This window comes from Clinocottus analis, unplaced genomic scaffold (assembly GCF_023055335.1).
Source record: "Clinocottus analis isolate CAN_PGR_092001 unplaced genomic scaffold, fCliAna1.0.p SCAF_17, whole genome shotgun sequence".
In the NCBI taxonomy this organism is placed as follows: Eukaryota; Metazoa; Chordata; class Actinopteri; order Perciformes; family Cottidae; genus Clinocottus; species Clinocottus analis.
In genome coordinates this window covers 6,065,928-6,079,048 of record NW_027175898.1, presented here as the reverse complement: position 1 = coordinate 6,079,048, position 13,121 = coordinate 6,065,928, and the positions used below count along the sequence as shown (strand labels likewise).

Here is a 13,121-nt window from a genome sequence, read left to right as displayed (position 1 = left end):
TTGCATAAATAAAACACAAACCTGGGATAACTTCATCTGCATGTTGGCAAAAACATGCAAGAAGCCCACCACGGCATCCCACAGCCTGCTGTGAGCCAGACTCTGCTGGTTCCCAATACACGGTCCCTGGAGCACACGGCAGACAGCACAGTAGGTACAGAGAGAGGAGAGATAATCACAGAGCGTCAAAATCAGACTCCTATGCTCTGGGTTTCAATTAGTGCTTATTTGTGGTGCAGTGCTATAGTACCTGTATATACTCCGTTAAAGAGTTGAAGACCTGCTTGGCCACTGCCAGTGCTTTGGAGAAGTTCCTCTGACCTGCTTCATCTATAATATCCTTACCAGAGTAGTACCAGTAGAAATCACTGATTGATTCCTAAAAAGAGGAAGAACACAATGATTTAGCACATTAAAGAACATTCATTAATATATATATATATATATATATATATATATATATATATATATATATATATATATATATATATATATGTTATAGATCTGTAATAATATACCTGAAGTCTTAGTAGGTAGTCTACAGTACTAATGATGATGTTAACTGTAGTTGTGTTCCCTGTTTGAGTCCTCAGGAAGTTCTGAAAATCTAAAACATTTGACAAAACAAGATGAAACAATTGAAGTTGAGTATATTAAAACCACCCAGCTTCTAGTATTGTGTTGTTTAGTGCCATGCAGCTCTTCCAAGTGTCGACCTACCATTGTTGTGGCCCTCACAGAGAAGTTGCAGAAACCTAAAGAGATCCTTTGTAAACTCGTCATTCTGCAGTACCTTGGAACCTGAGGACAGGAAATGAGATTAACTGCCTCTTGCAGTGATAAGAAGGTCAGAGACCCATCATTGTAATGTCAGTACAGGCACAAGGGCTTGCATAGCTTTCATTTCCTTATAAAGCTGCTGTCTAACTGCATCAAATTATGTGCACTATAATTGAGGTTCAGACAACGCATAGTACATAAATTCAGAAATTAAAAAGTTATAATAGGAATAAAACTGGGCTTTGTTGTTAAACACCAGCAAAGTGTTGTTGTTTCTTACAAACAAAGCTTTGGGAGATGTATTTCTTGTTACACACTGGTTAGTATCATCAAAATATAAATCAAAATAAAAGGTCCCACACAGATGACAAGCACTGACTTCTTACAAAAGAAGAAGTGGAGAGATTTGAATCAGTTTTGGGCACCTGTCCATAGACTGAACAATCTATCCGAATAGAAGCATGCATGCGTTCCTCCGGTCCAAGTTACAAATTAAGTGGCTGTATTGCATTCAGGACAAGGGAGAAGGAGGAATGGGGTAGAAAAGGATTGGAGGGGAATGAGGAAAGGAGGTTGAACGGAGAGCAATCAAGATGTCAGCATTGCATAGAATGAGTAGAATCTAAACCATGTATTTACCCCGCTCACTCACGTTGACTGCGACCGATGAGATAAAAAACATGATCAGAGGAAAACAAACAAACAAAACAAAAGCAGACATAAGCAAAGGAGAAGACATTGATATTCAATCAGAAGAAGTAGGAACAGGAGAGAGTGATAGCGCTATATATATATATATCTTAACATACTCACATTGATTGGAGACATTGACATGCGGTTACAATTAAACAAAGACTTTAAAGTACAGGTTGCCGCTAGGCAGATGTTTGGACTACAGGTTAGACAGACTTAACAGTTACCATCACTTATGCCTGACCTCATGGGGTGAAAATGAGCTGGAATATGTATGAGAAAAACATATTTTAATACTGTATGTAACCCATCAGATCAAAAAGACCTCTGATTAAATGTGGATTTTCCTGTGGATGTACTTGTGAATGAGTGCTTTTGAGGCCCAGACAGGACTTAGACATACAGTAGCACAGGTTTACCTGCGTGATTATGATGTACGACATGGCACACGAGTGACACACGTGACATGGAGATGGGCTCGCACAAACGGCAAACTAAAGAGTAGCTGTTTCTTCAAGCTATGGCTCTGTCATTTGTCTTGCAGCTGATAACGAGCTTGACTAAAAGGACAATAACTCCATAAGCCAGAAATAAACACAATAAAATTTCTAAATTTTTCCTCAGCAACATCTCTTATAGCTCGCGCTGTGGTCTCGACCACATCTGTTACGCCGAGTGGCAGAAAAAGGTAATTCTGCTGCACAAATAAAAGTAGAAATTCCATAACCTCTGTTTCATTGTCAGTTTACAAAGATCTCAGTCTCAGAGACGTTTTCCACGTTTAGTATCCTCACTTACTTGATCCTTCTTCAGTAACCATCCCCAGACCTTCAGCTTTATTTTGCCTTTCAAATGCATTTAAGTCCAGGACACTGTAAGAGATAATACAAAACATGACACATTTCTTTTCTAAATTCAGTATTTCTGCAGTATGCCTTCAAAGTGGTACTCCATAAAGTTATTATCCTGACTTGTAATCCTTAAAATAGGTAAAAACCCATCACCCTACACGTCCCATCATTCAACCAATACCATATTTTCACTAAAGTCTTCCTGACTGATAAACACTCATGTCTTTCAACAGCCCCAGTCTGTAAATAAGCATTTTGGGTTACAATACTAGTATCCAAGCTCAGATAACCCAGATGACATCATCATGGTTAATTTCTCAGACTTGACAAAGCTCCACCAGAGCCACAGATGAAATTACACAACTGTGACAAGTAAACCCATCTTTAGTGTATAATTGGTGGGGTTCTCCTTTATATTGCATCTGCGAAACACAACAAAAAGTAAATCATGTGTGTTGTGTGTGACAACTGGTTGTACCTGCAAGACATCATCAGTCCAGACAAACTTTTGAAAAAGCCAACATCTCTTTTTTCCTTGAGGTAGTCCAGCATTTTCTGTATCAAAATAAAAGTACAAAAAAGTGTGACGCTAAAGATGCTACTAACTAGAGACCTTTTCATTGTTGCTAAAGCATGACCAAACATTACAAAATAAGGGCACATTTTGAATGTTCATGTTTTTGCATGCTGAGACGTGTACCTGCTGCACCAGAATGTTTCCGCCATTGAGGACGGAGATACCGAGTTTGAGGGTGAAAGTCACCATAGCACCAAGTCGACCTGGTGACCACAAATCATATATCATACAGTGGCGATACCGAAGGTGGAAGTTATAAGAAGACAGTCCCGGTAAACGTGTCTCTTCCCACCTTTGCTGGCACTGATCATCTGAAGCACCATCTCTGCAGCTCCTCGATCATGTAGTCTGGCTTGCTGGTACAGCATCTTTTGCTTCTCCATTTCCTTTTCCTGTAGGAAGTAATACAGTCAGCATCGCTTCTGAATATGCTTCAAAAACAAGATGAAAGACAGAACAGTGTTCCTGAGGAATCAATAGCACCTCAAATGTTTTGTCTTTTTCTTCCTCTTCTTCTTCTTCACCTTCATCGCAACTCTGAAAGAAAACGCAGAATGTCAAACCTGTGGAATTTAGCTGAACAGCATGCATTTCAGGAAAGGTAATTTAGAGAATGAAGTACCTTTGCCATCATATCTGCATATGCAATATACAAGGGATCCTCCTCCAAAGAACTAACAAACAAAAGGAAAGGTTAAACCTTTTGTAACACACAATCACATCTTGTCTAACTACAAAGTAAGAAACTGCTAAACGCAACACAAGACACATTCAATATAAATAAACTATGAAACAAGCAAACAGCGCTTCCAGACTCAGCATGCTGTCCACAGACTCAATGACTACAGCTCTCTTTGCAATCAAACTCTTCTTCACTTCCCTCTAGTCTACACGATTGGATAGACAACTGCAATCAGCATCAAACCAGAATGTATTTCCCCAGTGTGACCGGGAGCAAGCCACGACAGTTGAGTTCTTCCCTTGCGAGTAAGACTGTATCTCCCCAATATGTGACTTGGAGTGACCTTCGACCTGTGTGGGTTTTTCAAGGATAGATTGAGTGAATTGGGGGCGCCAGAGAAAAGCTTACTTGCTCTTTGATCTTACTGTAAATGGGGAGATGGAAGAAGTAGTAAGAAGTTTTCTGAAGTTAAACTATTAAAAAAAACTATTAATACCACACAGATAAAGTCCAACGTTCAAATGTTAACTTCAAGTGAAGAATGAACGTGAGGCATTATCAGCACAATGCATTATAATTTAATTGTTGTATCTTTAGAAACAAATCTTAATCTGGAACATAACTAGTAACCAACCAAGCGGCATCCTCCGGATTTGAAATAAAAGCTAATGCAGACGTGTCTTGAACGTTCATTCTGTCAGATGACCAGCAGGAGGCTCCTCTTGTTGCAGAAAACTGTATATGAGGAAATGACTCTTCATCCCACTTGATTTTTTACCACAGTAAACATTGTAAAAATGAATAAGGTGGGAGTTATCAGTGTGTGTCTTTAAACTTATAAAGATATACAAATTTGAGGCGTTATTCGGCATTGTGTTGTACTAAGCTTTCTCTTCTTGTGTTACTTGTGGTTGCAAAAAAGCCAACATGGCCAAACTACCGAACTCAAGGCTTTACAACAGCATTCCACATCCTGATGGCTGACGCCACGGTCAAGCTACTGCAATGTATGTCCAGTAAGCAGCCAGACAACAGAGAAATACTAAAAAGCTGCTTGTGTTTCTGTCCTAGGACTAAACGAACAGCGATGATTAGACTTGATGCAGCTCTCCATCAGCTGAGAGGCAGGCCAAAACTATTATGTAACACAGCTTGAGCAGAGTGTGCTGGTGCCAGGTGTGCAACATTGAGTGCGTACTCACCTGCACTCAGTGAGAGCGTTGTGGCTGAAATGCAGAATGAGCTGGTGAAGAGGGTCTGGCTGCTTTCTGACCTCCTCTTCTTCCTCTTCCTCCACTTTGGGCTGCGTTTTCTGGAAAACCCAATCCAAGTAAATACTGGAGCACGGGCGCGTAGTCTCAATATCAACGATATCAGCTCTAAATACTTTGTATGAAGAGGAGTTACAGTAACATTTAACTGCTACTTAACTGTACACCACTTACCTTTAGGAAACAAACAGTGAGAAGACTTAAAGCATGCAGACATTAAACCACAAGCATGCATATAAGGGCAGACACAAACACAGCAGACGATGTTCAGCAGTGTTAAAAAGGTGAAAAATGGAGTTAAGCATGACTCCATGAGCCCAGTTTGCACTTCCCTAAACTTCTTACCATTTTACATCTGCGCAGAGACCAATCGAGATCACACAGACACATCAGAACTAGTTTTCTCTTAAGTTGCTAATGATGTGTATGCTGGCTGGCTGGATCATAAAGTTCTTCATCTGTCACACCCTGAATTTCTTATGTGGTGCCCTGTGGCTTTCATTTTATATAATGTGAAAAAAATGATTTTTTTCTTTTTCAATAATGAAATGGCAATAAAAAATGTAATTATGACTTTTGAAAGTCTGTACACCCACGATAGGGTGTGTTGAGTACACAGGGGCCTTCATAAGTGTTTCTTATTCCAGAAAACCGGTGTTATTAAACTTTTATAAACTCTTTAAGAATTATTTAATCAATCTCTGCATATCACACTAGAGGTTACCTTGGGCCACAAAGTGTAGAAATATTTGAGGGACTTCTGTGAAGTTGTAAAGAAACCAGCTACGTGCGTTTTTTCTTCTGCTTTCTTTACAAATTCAATGACTGTGATGTTTTATGATAGTTCACATTTAAGAAAGAAACCACAACTTTCAGAAATGTCATTGGTAATTAGCAGGGCATCTTACCGACAATGGGTGGGACAAGGTGGTCAAAAATACATCAGCTGGCTCTGACATCATCGGTGATGTCATGCTTGCCGAAAATGAGCGGGTCTGGTTGAAAAACAGGTATGGATGACTGAGTGCGACCCAGTGATTCGTGGTGGAATTGGGGCACTTTAAGCACTTTAAAGATGTTTCAACAAGACGCCACGAGGGGAGGACACGAGTACTTACAGCAAGATCCTGCACTAGCTTCTCCTCAAAAGAGTACTCCTCTGTTTCTATCCATATTCTCTGATAGGCCAGGAGGAAGAGGTTAATAGAGCGATGCCTGAGGAAAGGTGAGAGGAGATTAGCCTGAGTTATATAACAGCAGAGCAGAGGAGGGGAGGAGACCCTTGAGGTTAATACTGGTTAGTTTAGGGTACCGGCACAGCCAACTGGTCACCTTGGAGGAAAGTGTCATGTTGCTTATGAATACAGACATATGACATGTATGCTCTTTGCCAGACTGTTGATCTAGTCACAATGCTCTGTTCATCAGCAGGCAGACATTGCATTTCTAGCCTAAATTAAGGAATTGATCTGAATTTTTATTATATTAAGTACCCATGTGTCTACACATCTGCAGATACTATAGGAATAGTTTGACATTTAAGGTTTGGGTCTAGGTTCATATTTAGCAAAGACATCAGGATGGTATTAATCTTCTTATCTAACTCTTGGCACGCATGCGTTCCAAATAACTTCCGAAATGTTAAACTAGTTCTTGCGTTACTGTGCAGATATGGACCAGTGGAAAATGCCGCGGGAATATTTGAATGGGAGTTACATTTGTTGCATGAAAAATGCCTGAAGGAATGTATGCAAGGTAGAACAGTAGCAACAAAGGAACAGTGCTACGTTACCGTCAGCACGGAGAGCAGACTGTCAGAGTCTGTGTTCTCATGCATTATCTCCAGCCAAATATGTCGGTAGGCTTTCAGGAAGTAATTATTATTTTTGTGCCTGAGGGGATGAGGTACAATATAGTGTGACAGTGAGGAGAGAACAAAGGCTGAATAGAGAGACAAGAGAGAAAAGATGACATCTGAATGCGTGAAACTCCGGTAGAGTCGGCATTATCCAGAAGCTTCACATCCAGCCCTCAAACTCACATAACTATTAACCAAAACCAAAACAATAAACTGTTCCTGCATTGTAAATACCGTCTTTATAATTATTCGCTATGCCGTGTCATATTTCACTGTCAACAACTCTAAATAAATGAGTCATGCTGTCAGGCAGGCGGGCAGCATCGTCTCAGCACATATTGGAGATGGCCACCCTCAGGTTGTGCCTCATAATTGTTTTCCTCCCTACTGTAGCTCTCTGTCTGACTTCCTGTGATTGAGTTACAGAGCAGCAGGGCATGAAATTGCTAGTGTTCCTTTTTTCTATTCCTTGATAACAGCTGCGGGCTAGACATTTGTCCTACAAATGGAGGGAGGGAGGTTGCGAATTAATGCAGGGTCAGAACCCAAGAACAGAGAAAAATGAGAGTTGTTAGCCGGACCGAAGAAGAACAAAGTGCGGTGGTATTTGGCCAGCAAAGATAGAGGTGGTGTTACAACAATTGCTACGCAATTTCCTACCTACTACCAGTACCATAAGCAGCTCTCTACCACATTTGAATGTGGAGCGTTGCATTCAGGATTATGAGGCTGTTTTAAATGGCTTTCGGCTAAAACCATCCAGCAGAGCTGTGGAGACTGGAGGTTTAATGTATGCAGTCATACCTTGGAAGATTATAAAGTGGAGCCATGCGGAAGCAGGCGACCACCGCTCGTTTCCTCTGCTTGGATAGCAACTTCTGCCAGACACATTTCTTGGATCTCAATGGCTGCTCCACCTAATGGGAGTAGAAAAAGTCGGTGTGACGATTACATGATTAATTAACACTGGAAGGGCATTTTAATCAGGTTTGTTCTCAGCGAAAGTATTTCTGTGGTAACTCATTGTGAGCCTGACTACAACTGAGTGAAACGAGGAGCCCAGTAGAGGGAGAGTCAAAAGCGGCCGATAGTACTTTTCTTTCAAGTATTACTGTAATATGTGGTTTGTTTCACCCACGTCTAATCAAGTAAAACGCACAGGGAGCAACACACAGTTGACTGTCACAACCAAAATGCACAAGAAGGAGGAAAAAATTAGGTTGAATGTTTTTTTATTTGACAAATCTACTGTATTCACGAGAAAGTGACCAACCAGAGCTTTCATTATTTGCGATGATGAATGGAGAGCTATGTGTGGAGGTGACTGTATCCGACTAAGATGTCCAGGACTGACTTGTGGATTCCCTTCCTACAATGTAAACCATTGGTCTTTGTCGAGATATTTAACGTGACATGAGCTGTATAATTGTTGACCCTGTACCTTCACAATGATTTAATGAAACAACCACCCTGAGTGTTATTTGCAGCTCTATAAGCTCAATATGTTTGATTATGCACAACTGTTTAAGTCCGACCTGCTCCAGGTTGAAGACAGCAGCAGAGATCCTCTGGATACGGTCCACCACCCTCTCAGGGTCTGGAGGCCCCTCACTTATCATCGCTATGTCCTTGTACAGGTTGAGCTGCCACCTCACCGCAGGGTCCTCTGACTGAGAGGATGTGAAAAACAATGCAAACAGTCAGTGGAACTTAATAATCACATTTGTGATACTGAGACCTTATGCTCACCTTTACTCGAAGGTGCAGATTCTGCCGAATGTGATCTTTGACTTCTTCGTCCGTGTCTCTCTATTAAGTAACAGCAGGAACAGAAATGTAAAGCGTTATTTTTTTTTAAAAATGTAGCCATGTTAAAGTGTTGAATGCAAGGATGAATCTTTACTTGAGGCTGTGATCTCATGGGACTCATATCAAATGTGTGGCCAGTGCATGTCACGTGCAAGTTGTCTCACCAGGAGGTATCGAGTCTTGGCTAGAGAGATGAGCTCCTGGTCTCCTGGGGTACACATGTTGAGGCCGATCGGCAGCATCTTCTTCAGAGCGGCAACAATGAGCGATGTCTGGATAGAGTAGAACTCACCACGCCTTTTCTTGTGTTTCCTCTCCTGGTCTTGTCCTCCAGACTGAAAAAAATGTGTGAAGCCGCCAAGTTATGGCGGCTTAATGAGCTGGTCTTTTTAGATAATACATTTTTACAAATCGCTGAGTTAAACTAAAGCACTTCCTCTCAACATTTAAACTGATACATTTACACTATTTTATTGGAGCTTATTTCACACGGGATGTACTGTACTCTCACTACATTTGATAAAAACGCAACTGAGGCATTTATTTTTCAGGCCTAGCAAAATCTGTGACCAGACTGAATCTGTGCCACTGAAGCATTAAGAAGTTTCACACCTCAGCTGAAAAGCAGATCTAGCAGACTGAGGCTGTTAAAACAGCAAGATGTTACCAAGGAGGGAAAATTCCACTTTTGAGCCAAATTGAAGCAGCTGGCTCTGTAGAAAGACTAATTTCCATATTATTATTAATATATATATATATATATATATATATATATATATATATATATATATATATATATATATATATATACATATACACACACACACACACACACACACACACACACACACACACTGACACCCACACACACACATATAAACTTATTACACATCGACTACAACATCATATAAATAGCATGAGGTAACTGTTGGCCAAACACATCAGGGTACCACAAACCATCAACTGCAAACACACTGGTGGTGATCACATGATTTGCTACAGAAAGGCTGGGCTTCATTACTCCTGATAAGACGTGTTCCACCCATAAAGCGATGAGGAATGAGCAAAGTTACCATGTAACACATGGTGATGAATGATGTCCACAAATAATCAGTCGACATACTCTGTAACTACTCTATGGACTATGTAGCACAGCGGCACAAGCTATTGGCTTTTCTGCTTGACGACGGCAGCATATAAGCCAATAAGCTGGCAGGTAAACAGCACATGCACTGCATCACTCTACCTTCTCCTTAAAGGACTGTTTGAGAGGGAGAAAGAGAAAGGCAGATGAGAGGGCAATTAATGGAGGCGCACAGTCCTCACATGGACGTGCACAGCAATGAAAACCATTTGTTTGCCTTCAGACAGCGAAACCAGGCAGACAAAAATGAAATGTTCCAACCTCTGTAACGCTGACAAGAGCTGAAGGCATGAATGTTAGTTTCTGTCATCTGCTGTAACGAGCACGCATGCAGAAATTCATTCACACGCACACACACGCACACACACATAAGTCACAGGTCAAAGTTAATTGCATTATTGTCGTGTTACTTGCAAAGAGATTATCTACTCTCATTCACAAGTTTGATGCAAGTTTTGTTTGTCACATGTGTGTGTGTGTGTTCCTCAAAGATTGTTTTGGGCATTTTACATGTTAACGTCAACACAATTGTGTTGACGTTAACATCGCTTAGAAAACATTGCTCATTCTATTAATTTGCTTTTTCATGGATTTTTTTCAGCTTTCACACACATGCTCAATGGGCCATCGTGCCATTACACACAACTCAAAGGGTGTCAATCTGCTGCCAGAGAAAGAAAATAAAGTTGACATTGTTTAGAGGCATATGAACCCTACCTTAGACATCTTGGTTTTATTGTCTCCGGTCAAGAAGGAAAGGTTGTTAATTTCATTCTGGACCACGAAGTTCTGCTCTTCTCTTTTGAAATTCTGAAGAAAGACAAACATCAAATAAAGATCAGGGTTCTAATGCAAAAAAAGATGCCTGTTGTTTTGTAGCTGAACATATTTGGAGATGAGAAAACGTACGTGTGACTTGCACCAGAGGATAAATATCTCAGCGACCATTCTAAAGAGATCATTGGAGTCAGCGTCTGGTTCTTTTAGCCATCTTGACCTGCAGTAAAGACGCGAGATTAATACATTCTTCGTATTTCTTTCTTCTGCAAAAACTAACATTTTTTAACAACGCCATCTCTCAGTGCTTCGGGAGCTAACCTGTTGTTGTCCACATAGCGGATAAGCATGGGATAGAAGGCGTACAGGTCCCTGCAGAGTACGGCAAACTCGTCCAGGATGAGCAGCTCGGCCTCCTGGGTGTCTCCTTTACTGTCTGCCTTCAACAGCTCTTCCTCAGACACCACCTTCACTGTTTTCTTCTTTAGCTTCTCGAGTGTAGGAAGGAAGTGGCTCTTCAACAGGTCAGCACGGGCCTTGCTGATGATGGGTTGCACATAAACTAAACAGTGCAAGAGAGAGAAAATATCACTTCATTTTTTTTTGGAGAATAAATACAAGAAAAGGGTAGTTCTTGTGAGCTAACTAAGAGATGATGCAGATTGCTCTGAATGAGAAGCTGGTGCTCCTCTGAGACAGATTTCATTGAAGTGATATTTCATTTTGTACATAATTGTCTCAAAGATATGTCAAAGGTGAGAGCTTGGCTCGGTTTTTCGTTCCTCTTTTGTGAATAAAATAAACCTACAATTCGAAAGTATAAAAACCTTCTCAAATGTCGAAGTCATAGACTGTCATTTTTTTTAAATTTCAAGTATAAAAGAAAAGCAAAGACGATGCCCACCTGCAATCCTCTTCATCCAAGAGGCCTCATCGATGCCCAAGTTGTTGTTGAGGATCTTAAGGATGTTGCCCAGAATCAGGCTGAGGTTTTCTGATGTGACGGTGGTGCAGCAGATGCTGCCCCCGCTGGCTGGCTGGTTCTCAGGCCCCCTCTCCCACCAGTAGGACAGGTAGTTACATAGCATGGGCAGCACCACCTCGATGACGTGAGGCATCTCTGTGTAACGTGCTCCAGACTCGGCCATGTCATTGATATCCTTCATCAGTCCGTCCAGTCGCGGCATCCCAGGACACATCTCCTCTACTGAGTCTGGTATGCCGAGGACTAAAAACAATTACATCAACGTTTGCGATATAGAAGTTAAGAAGGGTAGGGATATTTCATAGCTAATTGAGCACAATAAGAGTGCTGACACACACAGCACAGTTGTAGACATAATGTACAAAATGTATGACTACATTTAGGACAAAATATATATGAGCTTTTTATCATACTGTAATATATGGACAACATCTAAAAATGGTAAGATGGTTGTAAAAGGCAGACATTTTTACTATCTGTAATAATATCTGTTTAATTGGTCCACTGTTGGTAATTAACTTTCATTTTAGAATTATGACAAATGACTCACTGGCTCGCTCTCTGGCACTCTTGGTATTAAAGACGGAGCAGGGGTTGTATGTGTTGAGGAGCGGCTCCAGGAAGGCCACAGGCATGGCTCCAGCCAGGGTGGCCAGACACTGACCCAGAGCTGGTAACTGTCTGAGAGACACAGAGAGGATGAGAGTTGGTTGAAAGCTGCACTAAAAATCTGTTTCTTCACTCTAATTACTTTAAAGAGTGTTGAAGAGGAGATACCTTTCTACATAGATGTTTTTCCCAGTACCCAGTGCGTAGAGACTGGTCAGGATTCGATAGCAAGACACTTGGACATCATCCACTGGAAAAAAAATGAAATGAAAAGTCCCTTTTTATTGTGATAATTCATATTTATAGGAGAAACTTTACTGTATATTGGTGTGAGTAAGCGACAGATTTGTTGCAAAGATGTCAGGTACAAGCAGCATGGAACCACTGTATTACAATGAACGTTTGAATAAAAAATATTAGCAGCCTCTTGCACAATATGTTTGATCATTTCTTTGCTGTCGGGACTTACAAAGCAGGTCGACTCCAAAGTGGTGTTGAGTGATGTGTTCAAACAAAGCGGTTAAAATGGGGAGCAGAGCTACGGTGGTGTAGTTGATATTCTGCGACACCCCTTTCATCTGCGAGCGGGAGTGAGTGAACTTCCCCAGCTTCAGGTTCTCAAACGTCTTCTCCAGGTCCTCTGCAGCATTCTCAAAAAACGTCCTCAGCCCGACCCTCACCAGCTCTGAGCCCGACTTCATCACCGTCCTGTTGGAGTGAAAGGTAGAGTGATGAACGGTGACACCAAATGCGGAGATATGCAAGGGCAGGGCTGTAATAAACCACTGGATACCCCTTTGTATGCAAAGGACAACGCTGTTTACCCAGTCGCACATAGTCACATTAATGATTTATTTAAGGAATTAGGTGGATATTTAAATCCAAGGTGAGTTTGCCAATGTTGGAGGCAAACTGTATGAGAAAAGCACAACACTTTAATATGATTAGTCTGGCCATTTCCAGGTATTTCACAGTTCATAATATTGCCAAATGAATTACCCTTTGATAAGCCTTGACGTATCTCACTCGGAAGGAGAAATAAAAGACAGGCTGTGGGCATCAGCTTCAGCTCTTCAGCACAAACA

General features: G+C 41.1%; 1 protein-coding gene across 15 annotated transcripts in view; it reads right to left on the bottom strand.

Moving 5' to 3' along the window:
- LOC137787478 (ryanodine receptor 3-like) overlaps positions 1-13,121 on the bottom strand; it is a 93,600-nt gene that overhangs the window by 11,125 nt on the left and 69,354 nt on the right. For 2 of the 15 annotated variants that reach the window (XM_068579958.1, XM_068579959.1), the window contains 26 exons: positions 12,506-12,744; positions 12,205-12,286; positions 11,978-12,108; positions 11,347-11,670; positions 10,764-11,004; positions 10,575-10,662; positions 10,383-10,475; positions 9,768-9,782; positions 8,686-8,856; positions 8,462-8,521; positions 8,248-8,382; positions 7,517-7,629; positions 5,973-6,069; positions 5,763-5,849; positions 4,786-4,895; positions 3,524-3,575; positions 3,385-3,438; positions 3,194-3,293; positions 3,025-3,104; positions 2,803-2,879; positions 2,272-2,345; positions 1,420-1,437; positions 721-801; positions 519-607; positions 251-379; positions 22-126 (listed from right to left, as the gene is read on the bottom strand). In XM_068579958.1, coding sequence (XP_068436059.1) covers positions 22-126; positions 251-379; positions 519-607; positions 721-801; positions 1,420-1,437; positions 2,272-2,345; positions 2,803-2,879; positions 3,025-3,104; positions 3,194-3,293; positions 3,385-3,438; positions 3,524-3,575; positions 4,786-4,895; positions 5,763-5,849; positions 5,973-6,069; positions 7,517-7,629; positions 8,248-8,382; positions 8,462-8,521; positions 8,686-8,856; positions 9,768-9,782; positions 10,383-10,475; positions 10,575-10,662; positions 10,764-11,004; positions 11,347-11,670; positions 11,978-12,108; positions 12,205-12,286; positions 12,506-12,744 — 2,845 coding nt within the window. Of the gene's footprint in view, positions 1-21; positions 127-250; positions 380-518; positions 608-720; positions 802-1,419; positions 1,438-2,271; positions 2,346-2,802; positions 2,880-3,024; positions 3,105-3,193; positions 3,294-3,384; positions 3,439-3,523; positions 3,576-4,785; positions 4,896-5,762; positions 5,850-5,972; positions 6,070-6,646; positions 6,747-7,516; positions 7,630-8,247; positions 8,383-8,461; positions 8,522-8,685; positions 8,857-9,767; positions 9,783-10,382; positions 10,476-10,574; positions 10,663-10,763; positions 11,005-11,346; positions 11,671-11,977; positions 12,109-12,204; positions 12,287-12,505; positions 12,745-13,121 lie in introns of all 15 variants that reach the window. The other 13 variants (XM_068579964.1, XM_068579970.1, XM_068579967.1 and 10 more) reach the window with 9 other exon arrangements.